Consider the following 22,075-nt stretch of genomic DNA (forward strand, 5'->3'; position numbering starts at 1 on the left):
GGGGTCTGGAGTTAGGGGCATGGGAGTAGGAGGTGGTCGAGGCTCCGCTGTTCTCGGAAGAGGAGTTGCATCAAATATTGGCAGGGGTTTAAGCCTAACGGTTGGTAGGGGGATGGTGGTAGAGAGGATACCATCAGCTGGTGCAAATTGTAGAGGTATGAACAAGAGTGCAGAGGTGAGTGTGGAAAGGCCCGGAGTGTTAATGTCGGCATCTCGTGGGGGTGTTTATGGGAGTGGTAGGGGTGTTAGCAGAGGCAGCATGGATATGGGTATCAGGAGTTCCAGTCCAGGTGCCGTTAGAGGAATGAACACTGGTCGCGGTGCCAGCATTGTTAGGGGTTCTGTAAGGGGCACCAGGGGTATGGGGAGGAGTGGAACAGGTAGGGGAACTGGAAGACCATTGGGTAGGCCAAGAGGGAGTGGTAATAGAGGGTCAGCAGTTTCTGGTATATCCCTAAGTCCTGAGATAACCCTAGTTCCTCAAGACTTAAAAATGCCACTTGCGAAGTTGGAAGTTTCTCTCGGGTCTCCAGTGGGATCTCTCCAAGGAATAAGCACTGTGAAGAGGGAAGGATTGACCATAATCCCACACGGATCTACTGTTCCAACTGTTGTGAAAGAAGAAGACTCATCCTCACATGATGTCATTGTTGTGGCTGAGGTAGGGGGTAATGGGACTGTTAAAGTTGAGCCAGCTTCCGTGGAGAGACTTAATCCTTTGCTAGATGAAAAGTTAAATGTTCCTGTCACTGTGGAAGTGAAGATGGAAGATATAACTTTGCCTTTAGTTGGCGATGTCCTGACATCAAAGAGAAAAAGGAAGCCCAGAAAACCATTAGAGATCTCACCAGAAGTTGTCAGACCTAAAAGGCCACGCAAGGCAAAGGTCAAATCAGAGGATGAACCAAAAACCAAGAAGGGCAAAAAAGGTAATTACTATTTGTAAGCAGCAGAGAGTGTTTACTTTTCATTAGTGTGTAATCCATAAATTGTGACCCGTGGCCTCCCATTCTTAATTGTTCCATGTTATTTATGTTTATTTATACATGAAATCCTAGTTTCAGGTGTTCTTTGGTAGGATTGGAATGTATAAGTGACTGCAATCGCTTACTAGTGATGATTGCAAGTAATTACAATCATCACTAGTTAAGAGATTTATTTCTGTTCTGGTTCGATGTACTACATCATCCTCAGTTAACCTTACAATGATGATAAATGAATTAGTTGGTAATCAATTCATTATATATTGGACAATTACAGTTATTTTGATTTCATGCATACGTATATCCACATTTTCTGATCAAGTCATTGTAGCCTTCTTTCATTTTCCTGAAAATTATATTCTCTGTTATCTCATTTTGCATTCCCTGAATTATCTAAATACATTTTGTACAGTAATTCATTTTTTAAGGTTTGAACATAAGTCTATCATACATTGGGGTAAATTGGGTACCAGCCATGTCACGCTCTTGCATGGTTGATACCTATTGGTGATTAAATCAGGGTTCTGCATGCTAAATTTGGTGTACAAATATTAGCTTCTGTTCCAGTGCCTCAAATAAATGTCCTAAATTGTTCCTTCTATTGAAATCACTGGTGTCCTCTATGCTTTGCTCTGAATGGCATTCCTCATCACTAAATGACTGCTTTACCTCTTATTCCTTTGCTCTTCTCCTAATTGAGCTGTCTCTTCCATTGATGAGGTTGATTGCTCTGAATGCCATTGTTTGGCTGAGACAATATAGAAATTAAGTGGCATGATGTGGGCATTTTGCTATTATCTGTGTCATTTAAGACACTTTAACCAACATTGCTCACAGAGACATCATATTAAGTTAAATTCATTTGTTCAGAAAGGAAATTAAATTTAGCATGCCCAAGTTGAATAAACTTATCTAAAAGTTTGATATGATTTCCCAAAAAATGAAAACTAAATATCATAATATAATGCATTGAAAAATTGAATTTTCATATAAAAGTTATTTAGGTTTTAGCATTATTTTGTTTCATATAATTGTAAATATGATGTTCTGCTTGCTCCCCATTTTTCCACTTATCACTCAATGTGGTTAGTATCAAATTTGAGCAATATTGTTTCATATTCAGAGGTCATGTACTTATCTAATTTGAAATTTCATCCTTCCAACACACATAAAACCCCTAAAGCTAGTGCGAACTGTGTCTCCTTCCTCTTATCTTCCCCGCATCCCCACCTGCTGTGTATACAAAGTGTAAATAAGTAAAGCAAATAGTACAAATGCTATAGTAGGAGTTATTTCAGATACATCCATAATAGGAAAACTTTTAGAACTCTATTGTGTGGTTAATATACTTCCTTTCTCCATAAATACAGAAAGATACCATTTAGTGGACACCCCATCTTTTTCCGCGCAGAATTGGTATATGGCTATACCAATCCTGTGCATACCATGGCTAAACCTTTCTTGAATACATCATCAGTAACAATCACTTTAAGTGCATTGTCTTCTTTCAGATATCACTACAAGGACCCATTGTTTGACCACTAAAAGGATTTCAACAGCACTTAGTTGATACATATATTTAGAGCTTTGATAAAAAATTCCATGACAACCTTTTGGCCAGGCATCATATTTCTTTTCCAAGTTGATGCAATAAGAGTACAGTTTTTCTTCTTGAATCCAGTATTTGTGTCAAATAGTAGTCAATACAATTTTCTAAATGCCAATCTCTTGTGGCCTGCCCTACAGTCATGCCATGTATATTTCTGGTGACTTTTTAAAGGTACATAATTTGAAATTGCATACCATTTGAAACAGACAACAAGTTCATGCTAAACATTATTGTGAACCATAGAAAGAGAAAATTTTACCATAAATAATGAAAACTAAAAGTAAGTCTTGAACTCTGGGAAACATTTTTCTCATATATGGCACACATACCCCAATGTCGATTACTGCCACAACTTAACTATCTAGTTCTTTTTCATTTAATTTCTTCTTAAAATTTCTGACTCAATGGGTTGAGCATTTAATTTCTGAAATCAATCTAGGTGTTTGTGGCTACCTAAGTTCCTAGCCTGCAGCAATGCCAATGAATATGCTCATAAATGATAATAACATATTTGGACTTTTATTTATAATCTAAGTACATTCGTGGATTGAGATGGTGCAGTGGTTATCGTATTGGCTTCCCACCCTGAGGGTTTGAATCACGGCATCATCAAATATTTTTCAGTGGTATCTTGATCCCTACTTGAGGTGCTTTGTGGAGGGTGTTTTGAATGAGTGTGCAATCTGTATGATGGATTGTGAAGCTGCATACCCCTAGGTGTCTTTCGTTAAGAGTAAGCTAATGCTGATGCCGGGTTTCTCCCCACCCTTCATCCTTTCTTGTCCATCCTTCTTGGTACAAATGGCTTTAGCTGTTGGTCACCTCCCCTAAATACTACTACTATAAGTACTTGCATTGAAAAGCACTCTTTGACATATATTCCTGGTTAACTGAAATGCTTTCATGTATTGTGTATTTTTCCCATATGCTGTCATTTAATTATTTATTATATTTTATGGGTATAAAAACATAACTATGCATTTTGGCTGTCACATTTCATATCAATAATTTAAGAATTATTTAGTAATTCAAACTAGTTGTCCTTTGCAAGAACATTCAGTAAAATTTTCTATTGATAAACTGATGTTTACAAGATAACTTTATTAATATCCTGCTCTTTATGCCATTATAATTGAATTATCAATGGCTTAGTTACATTTGTGTGAAATCAAGAACCGATGTATGTGAGTTCCTAATCATGCAAGTTATGATATTTATTCATCATAAATGTGGGTTGTTTGAAAGTATATTATAAAGATTAGTTGTTGTGCTATTGCAGGATAATTTGGAAATATGTGGAGACATGAAATGAATAAATTTTACATAGAAAATTAATAATGATACGTTTTATTTAGGCCAGGGAAAGAAGGCGGCAAATCAAGGGAATCAGTTTCCTGGCAATAATGAAAATGCTGTTAAAAATGGTGGTTTCACTGAAAAATTGCCAGTTCCCATTGATTCCCATGTAAAGTCAACAATTCAGATATTTGAAGAGGAGACAAGAATGAGTGCAGAAAGTGGCAGCCGATCACAAACCCCAGCACGAACCTTACCTCCAACAGGTGAGATTGGTATAAGTAAAAATTATCCTTTTATGTCTTTCCTGTTAAGTAGTCAAAAATCTTTGTTACATTTCTTTTCCCTTTTGTCAGAATGTCAGTATCATGTTATTATCTCTTAAAGGTTTGAATGTGGAAGAAGAAGCATCACAAGGAAGTCTCTTGAGTAATGGAACTACAGAGAGTGCCAAGAAAAAGGTGCGATTAGAAGTTTATGATCCTGACAGGTAAGACATGATTACCTTGTAGCCTTATTTTTTTAATATTTCCTGTATTATATTCTCATTATGCTGGTCTTCTTTGGGTGCATAATGGGATTAGTTGAAAAAAATAGGCTTTAATCCTTATGTTATTGAGAATTGACCTAATGCTAACTTTTAGTGGGATTTTACAAAAAAATACATAATGTCAGGATGTTTGGTACCTTAGCTCAATAAGTGAAATGAGTCCAATAGCATTCTATTAACTACAAAATTTTTTGTGGTCCCGCTGTGTTGACTTCTTTCATTTTCTTCTTTTCATTTTGGGAGACCAAACTAAATCGATAAAGAGATTTATTCCCTTGAGTTTAAAATAGCTGGAGTTTGTTTTGCATGTTGATATTTACTGGTAAACTGGTATAGAAACGTGATGCATGAAGCAAGTGTGAAGTGTTCATACAAAAACTTTTTTGTGCCACCATTGTACCTTGCTTCAAAATAAGATGGATTCTGTCATAATGTTGTCATGATTATCACTTTCCTTTGAAAGGCTATTTAAATGTTTTCATAAAACATCTGTTGACTAATTTTCAGTAATGTGGAGTTTACTGCAGAAAACCTAGCTGAATACCAGTGGCCATTGAATGATAAGACGGCTGACCACTTTATGATCCAAGAGCAAGTTTCTGAGTATTTAGGTGTCAAATCTTTTAAGCGTAAATATCCAGATTTGAAAAGGAGAACTGTAGAGGCAGAAGAAAAAGCACATCTGCGTGAAAAAGGACTAGTGTCTGAATCCCTCTGTGATCTTGGTGAGTACAGTAATGGCTTCATCCTGTCGGTTTTTATTCTCAAGGTTTCATGGTAAATGTTCAGAATTGCTTGGAAAATATCAAAATTTGGCCAACAGAAAAGTCAAAAATTCTCAAAATTCAGAAATCAAAACAGCAATCATCATTTGTCTGTAAAGATGGGGCTTACATGAAAGTTGTTCTTTGAAATGAGGATTTTATGATTGAATCTAATGATGTTGCCCATTATTTCATGGAGACTTCTAAAATTGTTTTGTAATGTATTTACTATTATGATAAATACTTAAAGGACTGACAGCATTGAACAGCTCAGAAGTCCTTGATGTTATGTTTGCTGACTTTCAAGAGAAATATGAAGAATACAGGCGTGTTACCCGAGAGCGCCAAGCCAAAGAAATTCAAAGTCGGCAAAAAGGTGAGAGTGAAAAACTATAAAATTTCCTAGATTTTTAATGCATGAATTCATGAACATATTTTTGTCTTATCCTTATTTTTTAGTTTCATAAGAAATGTTTTTGGTGTAGAGTGAAATTTTTCCTGATGGACATTTCATGTGATTTGTAACCAAGAGGGTATACAAGTAAGTAGTGTACTTATGTTCATTAGCTATGGTTTTGATACTATGAAGGCTTTTACTAAAAATTAAATATATTTTATGCTTGCTGGCAAATTTGTTTTCATCCTTTAAAATTTTGTCGTATAATAATGAAAGCGCTAGAAAATCTTAGTAGAGTGGCTGTGTGAAAATTTGACATTTCTGAGCAATGGCAAAAAGTGCATTTCAGGAATTAGTAAAATGAGAAATGACTAAGATCTTTTGCCAAAAAACTGATGATATTCATTGAATTCAGGGAAAACATGGATACTAATAGTTTTTTTTCAAGGCATCAACTCATTCTCAGTGTGATTCATTTATTCTCATTGTTTTCAGTGACAATAACTGGGGAAAAAAATAAACAATCTGATTACAAGAGAAGAGCTATGAAATCAGCTGCAAGTTGGAATTCCAGTTTCAACAAGGAAAGAAAGGAAGAGCGTGGGTGTTGTTTTGATCTGCAGAGTTTCACAATACATTATCCACAGAATAAGGGTCGTCAAATGGCACGAGAGAAGCCAAGGATTGGCCATTACCCTATCTCCCTCATCCCTGGCCAGTACACCGATTATTATAAAAGGTAATTGCATTATAAAGATATTGCAAGCACATAAAAAATCAATCAAAAATCATCATAATTATTATTAAGGAATGTTGATTATTTTGCTAGCCTAGTATGTTATTGTTGTATGAGTAAGATTTTATTGCTGAATTCCACAGAATTTCTCTTTAATTAATAGAAGTAAATTTGCACAAGTTTTCATATTATTGGTTATAATTAAATTGTAGTAAAATCTGCATGCCAATTGTGCATGTTCAATGATTTACCAGAACAACTTTAAGATATTGATGTTTAATTTAAGGTCACTTTTGAAATAATTTCACCCATACAGATTTCTCATAATTATTACTATTATGTTGTCAATGCTTATCCAAATTCAACATTCACCTTTTGCAGGTACACTCCAACTGAACTGAGGTATTATCCTTTGAATACTGTGCTCTATGGTCCAATGAGACCTAATGAAATGGAAGAGCATTTATCTGATGGAAGTCAATCAGAATCTGAAGATAGCAGCTCATCTGATGACTCTAGGTTAGTATATGTTCAATCAATACATATGTGCTGTCTTTCATGTTCTGATCAATGAATGGCAATGAAAATTTTAAGATGGGGAAGTGAAGGATGCAAGTATATGTGGTGCAGTCTTGATTAAATAAATCCCAAATCAATATGGAAAAAATTGCCTACGACATAGAATCCTAATTTAATCAGATGAAAGCATGACTAAATTTCATTGAATTAGTGCCATTTTTTCCTCTGGAAAGAAGTCAAATTTGCATTTTCCAAGAGATCATCTTTGACAGTGCATTTTAAAATTTATTTTGTGTCATTGAAGTAATAAGAATTGTTGCTACCATTGTATAGTGTATATTTTAGCCTTGATTGCTTAATCAGATGTTCTTGCCAAATGAGAATTGCTAGCTATCTGCAGTTGTGTGTATTTAAAGAAATATTGACTCCTCTTTTACAGACAAGTTTAATTATAAATAAGTTACTTTGGTAGCAAACAAATAGCATTGCATGTCACCATTATTTCAGGTTTACAATAATTTACTACTTATAAAGTGATTTATGTATTGAATAAGTCTCTTAAAAAGAATGTAGTGAAGAGTTAACATCTTGTGATACAAAGAAAGTGTTTTTAATTAAATATTTGGAGACAAACTCTCCTGTTCACATGAGTCAAGTAAATAAAAGGAAATATTGTCAACTAATCATTTTTATCAGTAATTTTCATAAGTCATTCAATAGCTTCACAGTTCATAGTGAAGTCAATTTGGTAGTCATTAATTTAATTATTCATTGGTAATAATAGTATTATTTTTCATATTATATGATTACCAAGAGCCATAAAATCAGTGTTATGTAAAACCAAGATAATTTTTCGATTGTGATCAGCTGTAAATTGCAATGAACTGTCATCATCCAATTCTTATAATTTTCTCTTATTGTAAGGTGTTTTATTTTACTTGATTTCATGATTTTTTTCATTAAAGATATAATGCAGTATCCTATTGTAGGTGTATTAAGAATTTGGTTGTGAAACAACAAAAATTGGCCGTTTCATGATTCCATAAAATAAAGAATAAACTTAAGTATGACCATATGGTTATTTAAATGGCATCTATGCAGTATTATATTAAATAACATATCCAGATTTTAATTGTTTACAGTGATTATCTATATTTTGTGGACATTTAACATTAATGTAAGCTCTTACAATGATGGGATTTAGCTCAAACAGGACTTCGTATAGCCTCCTTTTTCAGACTGTAAATAATAAGGTCAATGGCCCTAAAATCTAAATTTTTCATTTCAATATTTTTCTTGTGTATATTTTTGTAGATACACTGTGACTCTATGACTTTTGTTCAATTACATCATGTAGCAGTTCTTCCAGTGAAGCAACTCAGGACACCGAGGAAACATGCTCCACGGCTGATCTTGATACAGAAAATGCCACAGGAGGTGGAGATGGAGGTGGAAACAAGAGTGGTGTTTCTAATTCGAATGTTGGGCCGGCGTGTAAAGTATGTGGTGGTGATCGCAGCCGAAACAAACTGGGTCGCCCAGAACCTTTGATACAGTGTGCCCAGTGTGATTCTAGCGGTGAGATGGTAGAAATATGATGTTGAATTCCTGTCTCAATTTCTTGATTATTTGAATAACTAGGCAAGTTTGCAAAATATACTAATTGATGTTAGGTAGTTTTGAATATATACCTATAGAATTATTGGTATTCAATGCTTATTAATGATTTTTCTTATCACAAATTTAATTGAAGATCATTACAAAACCACCGATATCTAACTGGTGGAAGTTCAAGAAATGAAGTTACAGGGTGCGTTCCGAAAGTAATGCAATGATTTTTTTTTTGAGTAATTTATTGAACAGACTTGCACAAACACTTAAAATTCTTTAAAGTGCTGTTGTCAATGGGCCTCTACACATTTTTTTTCTGGGGATAACCAGTATGCACCCTGGAAGGCATCTTCGGGGATCTCTCGCAAGGTCTTCGTCACGGCTGATTGGATCTCTTCTATGGACGAAAAACGGGTTCCTTTCTGGGCTGCCTTAATCTGAGAGAACTGAAAGAAGTCTGCTGGGGGGACGTCAGGACTATAGGGGGCTGGGGGGGACAGCGTTTGCACCTGGTGTTTGGCCAGGAACTCGCGGACACGTAGGGCAATGTGGCAAGGCATGTTAGCAGAGATGTCTTTTCTCATCCTGATGACCCTTTTTCGGTGTCTTTCCAGCACATCCACGTAGTAGGCAGTGTTAACTGTCTGTCCTTGAGGAACAAACTCCTTATGGACCACTCCTTTAGTGTCGAAAAAGACAATGAGCATTGTTTTCACTTTTGATTTGCTCATTCTTACCTTTTTGGGCTTGGGGGACTGGTCAGTATGCTTTTCAAAGCTTTGGTATTTTATTTCTGGGTTGTATTAAAAAACCCAGGTTTCATCACCAGTGATGATGTTTTTCAAATAATCAGGTTCATTTTCAATACTTTATTACAGTTCACTTGAAATTTCTGCTTGGTTGGTCTTTTGGTCGTCTGATAAAATCTTGGGTACGAGCTTGGTGCACTCTTTCCTCATCGCTAAATCTTCAGTAGCAATGCAAAACAACTGTAGATGACAAGTTCAGTTCATTGACAATCTCTTGTTACTCAATCTATGGTCAGAGTCCAACAATTGTCGAACACAAGCCACATTTTTGTCGGTTTTGCTGGTTAGCGGCCACCCATAGCATTTTTTGTCGTGAACCTCTTCCCGGTCCTCCTTAAAGGCCTTTAACCACCTCGAAACTAGTGACTAGGATAGAGCATAGTCTCCATAAGCCTCACGATGCATTTTGTTAGTCTCCTCAAGAGGTTTTTTCAGTGTAGTACAAAACTTAATCGCGTAACTTTGCTCAATCATTGATTCCATTTTTTTGTGACGCGGTCAGCGCACAGAGGTTTACAATAACTGATATCCTGCCACCTCCATAGCTTGGATAGCACTGACACTGGTTTCATGGCAGAGCTTAGCGCCCCCCCCACCTATTCCAAATTGTTCAATCCCACTCCGACCAATAGGGGTGGTGCAGGAAATTTAGTCACTTTTCTTTCGGAACGCACCCTGTATTTCCTTTATTTGGTACCCCCAAAAAATAATTATAAAGAACTAGAATAAATGAAGAAACATTTCAAGACTTCTTTGGCCTCTTCAAATACTTTGTCTATTTATTTGGATAAGGGTGTGCAGTGGTAATAAGAGCATAAATCCAAAGAACTGTTAAATGATTAGTGTATGGTGGAATGACCTTAAGTATGCCATTTTCTCTGCATATTATCAGAAACTCAGTTGATAGTGGTAATGCAACTCATATTTTGTTGTCCATTTCTCAGTTAAATTTAATTGGTATATCTTGATATTAGGAATTTCCACAATTACCATTCATTAATACCAATACTTCGTCAAGAGATGTGTTCATTTGGAAATAAGTGCCACATTTTTACAGTGTGTAACTTACTGCAAGTGCAAATTAGTTTCTAGAAAACAGAGAACTCTTTAATTCAATGCAAATATATTAAAGGCCTGTATTATAACTCTGTTAGTGTTGCTGTTGAGCTTTAAATGCCAAGTATGTGTAAAAAGTGTATTACAACACTCTCTTTGGCCTTAGATACAATTAAACACCCAGTTTATTTATTTTCAGTATGAACTTTCTAATGAGGGCTCTATTGCAATTCATGAACATATTAATGATAATGCTCATCAATTAACCTCTTAAAGATTTTTAACCACCTAAAAGTGAAATATAGGATTTTAGTAAATAAAGTTTGGTAATATGGCTTGCTTTGCCATTTTCTAATTTTTTATAGTCCTCAAATATTTATAAATTAGCCAAGAGTAAGCATGAAATTTGTTGGTATGAGGGATGTGTGATATAATTTTTTCAATGAGTGCCTTGAAGTATGGCAGTGAAAAGAAAACAGCATTTTAAAAGATGTTGACAAAGAGAATTGTGAATGTCTTTTACATTTGAAATTGAAGTTGATGAGGTATTTGAAATGAAAGTGCAATGTAAATGTCAGTTTTTAGGGTAAATATTTAGCATGGCATTAACGGTTTATAGCTTTCTGAATTAGCTTAAGAAAACTTTTTCAAAACCAGTTAGGTTGTAATCCAAGGACACATAGGTCTGATAGATATTATGACTTTTACTATTACCAATTTTATATAAATATCTAGTTTGAATATTTCCTTAAGTACCTTTTTCCATTTATTTCTGGAAAAATATAGTTCTTCCTCATGTGCCGATGTGTTTGTGGAATATGCATACAATATCTTCTTTGATGAAGAAGATAAAAGGGTTTTTCTCTTCATTGCTCCATTTTTTGTGATGACAGATTCACAGGCATTACAGCCAATTTCTTCAGGTAAGAAAGAGGTCACTTCTGGCCTGCCTAGGAAGAAGCAAGCTAGAATGCTTGTGAAAATTTTATTACAACAGATTGACCGAAGAGGAGAAAATCCTGATAGACCTTCATCACCACCATCACTCTGCGAAAGCCTTCTCTTGAAATATCTGTGTTTCAAATTTTGTAATTTTTCATTGGTTTTCTTAGTTTCTTTTTTATTGTTTTAATAATTTCACTTAATTTCAACAAACCATATTTGTGACTAAAACAGTCACAGAGAGAGGACGTCTCAATAGCTTAACTTGCTAAAGCCCTCAGTTGGACATCTAGGGATCCAGGTTCGAATTCTGGTCGAGGCGAAAGATTTTTACTCTCTGAAATTGCTGCATTGCAATGCACATTTAGTGGGTGGCTCCATTAAAAGTTACTGTTGCTGCAACATCCACAGTTTCTTATAATTTGTCACTGAGAGAGTATTAAACAAATTTACTCTCTTCATTCATTCCTCTACCTCTCCATGACATAAGTGATTTCTGCTGCATATAGGAATCATTATTGGATCAGTGGCCTCTAGAGTATAGATGGTTATACATATGTACCAAAAAACTCCTGAATTTTCATGGTAGAAAAATAATTTGATGGGTGCACCCAGATATATTGCTTCATATATGCCATCAATTCACAATATGTATATGTATTCTGGTGTGTACCTGGAGATGATATGGCTGAGCAGAAAGCAATAATATATTGCATTTATGCCAATAACTCAATGTCATATCCTCATTTGGGTGAGGTCATTATTGTTTTCCCACAACATATTTTGGGAAAGACAATTGAAATATTGTCAAAATATGCATATTTCTGCTTTGTGGGTTTGCTTTTCTGAAATTACTCTCTCAGCTTGAAATTGTTGATGAATGCTTAAGAAAAAACTCTCTGATATTAAGCTAAAGATAATAAAGTATGAATTAGGCTGTATTCCCATGGTACTCACCTTATAGTTGGGCTGTTCTCAACGTTGATTTAGTAATCATTGGATTGAAATGACATACATAATAAAAAGGCATATTTTAATCAGTGAAAGCGAACTGGAGCGTGCTTGTGTGGCAGAAAGGACAAACATCTTTGTGCTCACAAGGATAAATGGGCTGAAATAAAATAAATGCATGCATTATGAATGGTTTGGGAATAACTGATTCTGCGAATGAATGTGGGAAACCCCTTACCTCATGTTTCTTGTTGCCATTGCAACACCTTTTGAGCCCTAATGGTTATGCTTGCAGCATGGGCAAAGGGCCTTGGTCTAATAGTAACCAGTCTGTATTATATTGTTGTTGAGGAGTGAATCATTCTGGGTTATTATTTTAGTTAATGAACTTAAAAATTTTTTTATTGCAGACATGTACAGTTTTAATTTTAAATATTTACATATATGTTGGAGTAAGCTGTGTCCATTCCTAATGAAATACTCGAGTAAAGATTGGGTATTTTAGTATTGACAATTTACCCAGCGTTTCATACTGCAACTCGGTGATAACAAACACTTTCATGCACTATTCCTTCATTCACTTTTAATCAAAGAGTTGCAAGAATCACTGAATCGCCATGTTCTCCTGACACAGTCTGAATATACGATGCTTATGGTACCAGAAAAAAACATTAATATTCCTCTTCATCATTTTGAAGCTTAATTTTCATTTCATCTGTCCCTGAAAACCATTAACATTTTAAAATCCTATTGTTATTTCTTTCTGCAAAGGTATACTGTGGCAAAACAATTATAAATGGGAGGAATCCTTATTATGAGTCATCCTTGAGACATTAGTAGTTTTCTGTACTTTAAAAATGTCCTTTTTTGCCATGGATGAAAATGTGCAGTACTTTCTTTGTCTGAAGAGTGTATTGATGGAGTAGGGGCTCACAGTTTTTGCTATCTGCATTCTCACCTGAATATTTGTGAAAACTGTAACACTATGCAAAAAGTATTAGGTTTTAAAAACTCATTATGGTAACAGTAGCAAAATACTATCTATTAAAGATCTGCATACATTTTGACATCTTTCTTCTTCTAACTTTAAGCAGTTTGGACAGCAAGGTTGTGCTCTGATTCAAGCTCAAAACACATCATATCACTTCCTTAAGGCTCTGATTATCTTTCACGGTGATTTTAAGCTATTGCCAGGTGGTCCTGGAAGAATATACAACCTTGCATCCATTGCATGAAGTGTTCCAGCCAAAGCTTCTCTAATGACTAATAAAGCTTGGTTCTGAGATGCAGAAACTGAACAACAATCTGATGTGCATACACTCCAAAACACATAAACTCGCCATTCATTTTCTGGATTCCTATTCTTTTTCATACCAAGCATGGTATCCTTTTCGAAATTGTGTCAAGTTTCAGTATTTTTTTAATACTTGAAAAAAAGAAGATTCTTGATTTTTTCTTAACTGAGTGGCCACTGTGTTGAAGTGAGAATCAGTACACACCCCAAGTAAACCATCAATGAACCTATTCAACATTGTTAGTCAAATGAAGTAAACATATTCACTATCAAATCATCAGTTTTAATGCTGAAACTATCCTTAATACAACAAATATTAGACCAATGTTGATGACCATTAAAATAAACAAAGTTTATTTACATGTTAGGCATGTGCTTTCATCCCTCTTGAATGATCAAAATCATCCCAATGCTTTAAGTGGATGAACTTAATGACTTGCTAGTCAGCATCTATTGAACACTAATTAAAATATTATTTCATGAGACATTTTTTTCAACCTTCAATTGAAAGAAAAGAGGTACACCCAGTGATGCTTAAATGCAGATTTTGGCCGCCTAGTGTAACATATTTATGCAGTTGTATTTTTTAACTATCAAATTAATGAAATGCTTGTGTGGTAACTTGTTGATCAAAAATGACTTGAAAGACATAAAATTCAATTGGTTCATTTATAATGTTTTTTTCCAAGCGATTTACTCCATACTCCCTGGTTTAAAAGGCACATTAATGGGCTGCTTTGACGTCCAACACAAAGTGTAGAATTGATACCATCTTGGTTCATTTGTTCTAATAGAAGAGGCTCTCCTTCAAAAAATACACTCAAGTACAGAATTCTTAAGTCTCCATGCCACAAGTCTTAAGATCTTTCTTGCTACATTGCTCATGTTAAAGCTCTTAACCAGTATACAAATCCACAATATATGCTCTAAAATCGGAAAAAAAACATGTTGTTATCATAAATGGAGAATGCTTCTTTGTCTGTTAACACCTCTACATGCCTATCTGTCAAAACTGTGGAGAAAGTAATTGCATATGTGGTATTATTAGTATTGAGAAGGAAAATGAAATCCGTTCTCCAGGTATGTCATGATTCCAAAATATGGAACTGGGTTTTTGTTTATTATACAAGAAGTGCGTGCAATGTGGAAGTTGTTTGACTAAGCAGAACAAAGTATTTTGAGGATGCTCTGTAAAGATGTATGAAACCTCTTCCCTTATAGGACCAATGACCTTGGTTCCAGCCACTTTAGTGAAAACTCAAATTCAGTCTCTCTTCGATAATGAAAAAAATATTAAACAACAATTTGATAAAATTTTATCATGAAGTTTTTTAGTTACTGATCAGTCTGTATTTGCACATATGGCCTGTGGTGTGCTGACCAGGATGTTGTAGAAATATGTGAAGTGAGTGTTAAAAGTTTTTCACCTCTGCACTCGGTATACAATTGTTTGTGTGGCTTCTAAGTAAGTCATCTTGGTGTCTGTTATTTTCCTGAAGGGTCATAACTTTGAAACATGTACACATCTTTGAAATTATGAATAGTTATTTCCCTGTTGTAAATGAGTTTTTTATCTACCTGAATTGTGCATGGATTGCAAGTTTGAATTTCATTGCTTTTAGTTCTGTATCCTATTCTTGTGATCAAATAAGTTGGTTGTTCAGAGGCTTGGTCAAGTGATTAATAATTATGAATGTTGGTTATTAGAAATGCCTTATGTTCTAATGGAAACATCATAGATGAGCAAAGTTTAGTTTTTGCCTCTATGTGGGTGCTTGATATTAATATTTCTTGCTGAGGATAAACATTCATTCAGTAGTAGCAGCTGTGATTACAAATAACTCCATCTCGGGGTCAATTGTGGCATAGAAAGTGAGTGTATTTTCTAAACAGGTCATCCTAGCTGCTTGGACCTGACTCTTGACATGGTTCCGCATATCAAGTCTTATGACTGGCAGTGCACAGACTGCAAGACTTGCATTGAATGCAAGGATCCTGCTGATGAAGACAAGATGCTATTCTGTGACATGTGTGATAGGGGGTAAGATCCTTGGATTGTTGGCACTTTCTCCCTCAGTTTCTCACTCACTCTTTATTCATAGCATTAGTTGCCTTGGTAGTTGTTTCTCAATCATTCAAATAGCAAAGAAAACAGCAAATATGGTACAGACAAGTTGTTTTGTGTGTTTTATGTCTTAAATCTATGTTTTAGTATATGCTTATTCAGTATATTTAATCTCTTCATGTTAACTAATGTCCAGGTGGTGGTAGTGTAATGTGTGACACTGATGTTCTTATTGCTTATTTTCTGGTCTTGGTTTTTGGAACTTATTTTGATTATTCTGTAATTGGTATTTATTTCTGTTCTATTCCTTGAAGTTTCTAAGTGTTACCGTTTGTGTGTTTTTTTTAATGGAATATAACTGTGTTTTTGCATGTCTTTCTTGCATGGTTGGATGGAAAACTGTTGACTCTTGTATAGATTACTTTCTCAGGGTATTCCATGTTATATAAATTTTCTCTGTCATCCTGGCTCATTTCATGACTTTCATTTTCCTAGGAGTGAACCCAAAATTAGACTGTGTAAACAATTTTGAGATATTCCTACCAATTTTTAATGGGGATGCCTTTGCGTTTCTTGAGTAGTTTGACAATGTTGTGTTTTATAAGTTTTTTTATTATCTTAATAAATATTTCCAGTACTAAATTTTTACTGTGGTATAATGGCCCACCAAATCAACCTAAAGGTTTGCTTGATAGGAAGGCTCACCTAATACTAGGCCCAACATCATGTGAAATTTACACGTCAGAGTGGGGTCCTGTGCTGTGTCCACACCTTGTCACCCTGTGTCACTCAGGAAGAACTGTTACCAGATAAACTGCTGGGTGAAGCTGAAGGTGTCCAGAGCCACTCAGAATTGAGCCCAGTCAGTAGCCCAGCCCTCTATCCAATTCACTGCCATGACCCCCCCTCCCCTCAGTATAGATGATTCGTTAAATAAAATCATCAACATCCTAATGCAAGGTAAATTAGTGAGCTTGAGAGATTTGTTCTGATTTTTCACTGCTGTGTTAAATTTTAACCCCTTGTCAATGGGCCTGTGCATGTTCATCCAATACATGCCTTCATGTTCAGATATTGTATCCAAATACTTGAGATTCTTTACCTATTTGAAAGTATTTCCAACTCCCTTTATTTTGAGAATTATATAAATTTTAACTGACTTTATTATGTGTAGTGTAAAGGTTATTAATGCCTAATGGGAAAATATAAGTAGATGTGCTTTTTAGGATTCAGAGGGTTGTTTTAATTTGCCATTTTAACTTTATTTTAAGCATTTGGCCGGGAGTGGGTAGTCATTTATGGTTATATTATAAGCAATAAACTCTGTAGCTATGCATATTTTTATAATTGTGAAATTTCCATAGGCTGGAATATTTGTTGTGCAAAATAAATCACATTCACATGTAGAAATGTCATTTTGCTTCAGTCCTGATGACTTTTCATGGAATACAATTTTATTTTTTGGTGGATTTAAAATGGGCATTGGTTGTTGTTTTTATGCAGTGCCTTTATGTAATGTCTGAAACATAATGATGATATGCATGACTAAATTTGCTACTTTCTTCATTCAAGTTTATAAGTTTGTTGGTAGGAATACTAGCATTGTGCATGAACATGATTACAGAAGTAATAGAAATAATACAGTCTTTGATTATAACCCTGCAATTCCTGTGTGGGCTGCAAATGTAGTTGGTCTCACATTCTGGAATAGCGTAGTAATTCCATTAAGGTTAAGGTATTTGTTGTTGTCTAAGTCTAACACTCATGCTTAAAAAAATAGAAAAGTATTGGGTCCACTCAAATTTGAGCAAATAAGCACCAGAATGATGAAGACCATGTTATCCATTGTTAGAATTTCTTTCCCTTTTGGACTGCTGGTTTTTTTCATCAAATCTGTTCTAAATTGTTATTTTTATCTTTTATCGTGATCATAATATGTAGTAATGAGTAAGTAATTACTAAGTCCTCACCAAGTTAATATTTGTTTCTAGTGTGGGGAGTCTATCTCAAGCAATGGAACACTAATTAAATGTGCAGGTTCTCATTTATTTCATAAATGGCATACGTTATTTTTCTGTTTAGTTGGAAGGTCTGGGGGCAAATGACACCTTGGATAATTTGCTTAAGGCCTATTATTATGTTTCCCAATAGCTGAATTACCAAATTTCACCAAACATATATATCCAAGTTTAGAGACAAGCATATGAGTTAGCTAGTTATTGTTAACATTTCTCACGAGACTAATCTAGGTCTCCAGATTGAATATTAAAATATGTTTTATACTTTAATTTGTCATTAATGTGATACATCTATGCATTTAACATAAACAATTAGGAATGATTTAGAAGTTGTTTAAATTATAGAATTATTATGTTAAGATTCATTTTCAATGGCTGAAAATTATTTAGGATTTTGTTCCTTCAATACAATTTGCTTTCACGCGTCCCTCCTGAATGTTTTTATAATTGATAATTAATGAAAAGATACTTGGAATAGTTTATAAAAATGTCTAGGACGTCATTTCAGCCAAAAGACTTTTCTGCTAATTGTATTTTTCTTAAAATATTCATTTTTTGCCTTAATTTTTCAAGTTATCACACTTAATGCTTTATTCCCCAGAAAGCTGTGCATAATTGTTTCTAGAATCTGCTCTGAAAGTGACCTAACACTTCATTTATTGTATTAAATTTTAGTGATATTTTTTGGTCATACTACTGCTGTATAATTTGTGTTAACCTCGTCAAAATTGAAATGTAGTATACAATTGTTGTTTATACAGTTACTATTTACTTAATTGTCTTAATCAAAGATAGTTTTGATAAGAATTTTTGGTCTTTTTAGAGATTCTGGGATGGAGTCCTTCAGTCATGAATACAGTGTCTTGTAGAATGATATATCATTCTACAAGACACTGTATTCATGACTTGTGAACACTTTAGTTAACTTTTCAGGAAATAATTAAAACCATTACTTCATCAGAGATGTAACCTTCCACATAAAATAAAAATAACTGACCCCTGCAATTTTTTTTATCAATCCCTAACATTTGTGATAATCAAGCTTTGTCACCTGTTTTTTTAGCACTCTCTCAAGCAAATTTGTATCCCATGATTTTTATAGTTTGAGGGCAGTGTATTAATAATTTTAAAGATGTATTTCACCATTGGCAAACTGCATTTGCATGGTTACATCAACTCATAGTTTAAAAAATATTTATTACTGCCCATCAGGGCGTTAAGCTCTAAGTTAGTAAAGTAGATCATGGTAGTTTTAACTGCCCATTTAGGAAAAGCCGCATGCCCATGTGGTGGTTTTCGGGGTATGATGTAGATTTAGAAAAATGTATGTTTTTCGTTTGCATTAGCATGGGTAGCAATCTTGGAACAATTTCTCATGCAATTTTATTTCCTGTCTGTTTGCAGGTACCACATCTATTGTGTAGGATTACGTAAAGTTCCAAGTGGAAGCTGGCACTGTCAAGTATGTGAACCTGGGAACAAAGATCAACTTGTGGAAAATAGCAATGGAAGTGGCGTTATGCATTGGCAGAGTTCTGAGGTAGTAGTATAATTTCTGGTCGCCAACTGATGTCATTAATATTTTATTTAATTGTGACAGAAACCTATTCATGTACAGGACAGTTAATTGAAAAAACTAGTGTAGGTGAACCTTGGTTTTATTACCACAGTTTTATTTTTATGTAGCGTCTTGATACTGAGGGAAATTTTTGAATCCAGAAGAATAGACTAGAACATAATTGTTTGAAAGTGGTGGGTTGATGTTGGTGTAAGTTGAGAAAACACTTGGGGATCTTAGAAAAGAAGAAATTGATAGTTGAAAGTGACACAAAGAATGTTCAGTGTGCATTTATGGAAGGGAATGGAAAGAAGTTCATATTGGTACTGATATAGCCATGGCCATCATAAGGCCATATATTGTGTCACAACCAATGAATAAGTAGTCAGAGCTCCAGCAAGGGGTCCTGTGCAAAGGAAGTGTTACGGGAGAATTATTTCACAATGTTACATAATAAATCCACCAATAAAGTAAGTTACTTTCATGGTTGATTGCATAGAAATTGTAATAGTCAACTGTAGGTTGTTATATGTGTAGATTTTTTAGTACAAGACTTATACATGTAAAAAGGAAGGAAGTAGGGTTTCATGAAACCCTTCTTGGCTTTATAATGTGAAATCCCTTGGTTATGCATGAAAGGTTGGCAGTAGAATGAAAAGCTTACTGTATTTCTGCATTCTCAATGCACAGTGAAATAAAAAAAAATGAATGAATGATGCTCAGCTGTGCCTCAGTCTGGACCAACCTTGAACAGTGCTGATCAAGCAGAAGTAGCAAAAAAAGTAAAAGAGCAAAATAAAGTGATTTACAGTGTGCTCGAGTGTAACTTTGCCGAACTTCATTTCAGACATGAAGACCCATTTAATAGTCCAAATATCAAGCTTCATGTTTTAAACTGTGTTTTGCCAATTATTTTTTATTATTGAAGTTTTGGGGTGGTACCGTGATGGAAGATCATTAAAATAATAGTGTCGGGGATATGGTTTTGAATGGATTAGGGGAAATGGGAAATTGAATGAAGGAGGGTAGAAGGAAAACCCAGGAGTGGTAACCTCATTGCTCTCCACCTTGATAATGGCTCAAGATTAGAAATCCAGGTCTGGGAGATATTGTTGTATGAATTTTACTAATGTGCTTCTTTATGTTTTTATAACAATTTCAAATTTGCTTTTTTTTAAAAAATCCATTTAAAAGTCTGTTAAATCCATTTAAAAAAATTATTTATTCACATTTTTTCCCATCTTCCTATTTGTCATTCTAATCAAATTTTATGTTATTTTCTATTTCAGTGCAAAAATGGAGATAGAGAAAAAGCCCTGCCACAGCATGCTAATCCACATTTTCCAAAGTAAGTTCATTATTATTTCATGATATGGAAAGTTTAGAATGCACCTCTAGGAAAATTCTGATATTTACAACACCTGCTAATTTTTTCTAAAAACAAATTTTAAAGGTGGTTGCGTACAGATATATTTTAATGCTCTAGTACTTGCATTTTGCCAGCGGTTTGCTGTGTAATCATGCACCATACATTTATTAGAATATAAAAAAATCAAGATCTTTAGACTCAAAGGCATACATTCATTCTTATCATACTTCATCATGCTGAATAGGAGCTATATTTCAAACCAAAAGTTCAAATTAAAGTCAGAAACCAAATAGCTATTTCATGCATCAAGTTCAAACCACTAGTAAATAAATTTCCCTTATTCTGATGAATCATCATCATTATTTATGCCTAATTGTACATGGATCAATTCACTTTTACACTTTTCCTCGAGATAAATGGTACTTGGTAGTAATCCGAGAAGGGAGTGTATAGAATTTTAACATTTTAATATATATATATATATATATATATATATATATATATATATATATATATATATATATATATATATATATATATATATATGTATATATATATATTCATATTTATATTTTTATATACCTTCGTGACCCAGTACAAAGTAGGAGTAATTTAGCTTGTTTTAAAATGCCATATATAATGTTATGCATTCATGTGGGCATTCCCTTTAATCACTATCTTTTTTGTACAGTTTTTATCACTAAATGGTGGTGTTGATTAATTAAATTTTCATTTTCTTTCCAGGGTTCTGCTGTCAAAAATTTAAGAAATGTGTGATGTGATATAGATTTGAAGGCTTTAAAATTCTTAATAGTTTATAGGACTGTTGAAGCAGCTAGCAACAAGTGGTGAATAACTAGCAAAGACTAAAAGATTGAATATGGCCACCTGTTTGTGAACTTTTACAACATGTCCTTTGGATTGAAGTGGTGAAAGTGTGCATCTTCATCACGCAGTTGGGTGGATTTAAAGTGCGTAAATATCTATATGTATATTAATATTTGCTGGGGATATTTGTGGTGGGTGCTACTTCCATTACTTCAAAAGACAATTGAGCACTCCTGACTGCCCTGCATAGATGTTCTCATGCATTTGTATGATTGTTTCATAAGAATATTTAATCATTGTCACATTTGGACTCAACTTTTTTACTTCTATTTGTTTATTTTAATGTTAATGCTGTAAATGGGATGTATATTTGTTTTTATGTCATATACTTTTGTTTTAAAATATATATTATCACACCAGGTTTGGATAGGTGACTAATATGCCTAAATTTATTTACCCAAATCCTTTACAGTGTATATTGTGAAGATTGCTTTAGGATTGAAATTGAAGGAATAAGTCTTTTGATTTCTCCTATTTCAAATAATAGCGGTCTGAATCACCCTTGCCAATGTATTTAATGCACTAACATTTGGTTGCAGTCAACTTTCAGTGAAATGACATGCATCATGATAGTATTGATTAATATTGTTATGACATCATGTTATATGTTTCCTATTTATCAATTTATTTTATCTCTTTATCGGGGCGAGATTGAGACTT

The 22,075-nt window shown here is 34.2% G+C and overlaps 1 protein-coding gene across 3 annotated transcripts; it reads left to right on the top strand.

Moving 5' to 3' along the window:
- The first annotated feature begins 2 nt into the window (after nucleotides 1–2).
- Nucleotides 3–21,776, top strand: LOC139687999 (supporter of activation of yellow protein-like). Of its 3 annotated transcripts, none has more exons than XM_071585391.1 (12): nucleotides 3–929; nucleotides 3,948–4,154; nucleotides 4,276–4,378; nucleotides 4,946–5,163; nucleotides 5,453–5,578; nucleotides 6,095–6,338; nucleotides 6,717–6,854; nucleotides 8,212–8,432; nucleotides 15,411–15,558; nucleotides 19,005–19,143; nucleotides 20,448–20,506; nucleotides 21,272–21,776. In XM_071585391.1, exons 1-12 carry the CDS (start codon nucleotides 20–22, stop codon nucleotides 21,291–21,293), a joined length of 2,535 nt encoding a protein of 844 aa, XP_071441492.1. In that variant the 5' UTR covers nucleotides 3–19; the 3' UTR covers nucleotides 21,294–21,776. The 3 variants fall into 3 exon arrangements, with proteins under 3 accessions (XP_071441492.1, XP_071441493.1, XP_071441494.1); XM_071585392.1 differs by having other exon boundaries at nucleotides 19,005–19,140; XM_071585393.1 differs by lacking the exons at nucleotides 15,411–15,558; nucleotides 20,448–20,506; nucleotides 21,272–21,776 and having other exon boundaries at nucleotides 19,005–19,134.
- Nucleotides 21,777–22,075: the final 299 nt, after the last annotated feature.

This window comes from Hetaerina americana, unplaced genomic scaffold (genome assembly GCF_022747635.1).
Source record: "Hetaerina americana unplaced genomic scaffold, ioHetAmer1.1.p SCAF_2, whole genome shotgun sequence".
In the NCBI taxonomy this organism is placed as follows: Eukaryota; Metazoa; Arthropoda; class Insecta; order Odonata; family Calopterygidae; genus Hetaerina; species Hetaerina americana.

What these genes read in the sequence shown, in the direction of transcription:
- LOC139687999 (XM_071585391.1), top strand. Translation starts at nt 20, where the DNA reads ATGGGAGTAGGAGGTGGTCGAGGCTCCGCTGTTCTCGGAAGAGGAGTT. An exon ending in AGCTCATCTGATGACTCTAG is followed by an intron (nt 6,855 to 8,211) that starts GTTAGTATATGT and finishes TACATCATGTAG; the next exon opens with CAGTTCTTCCAGTGAAGCAA. An exon ending in ATTGGCAGAGTTCTGAGGTA is followed by an intron (nt 19,144 to 20,447) that starts GTAGTATAATTT and finishes TTTCTATTTCAG; the next exon opens with TGCAAAAATGGAGATAGAGA.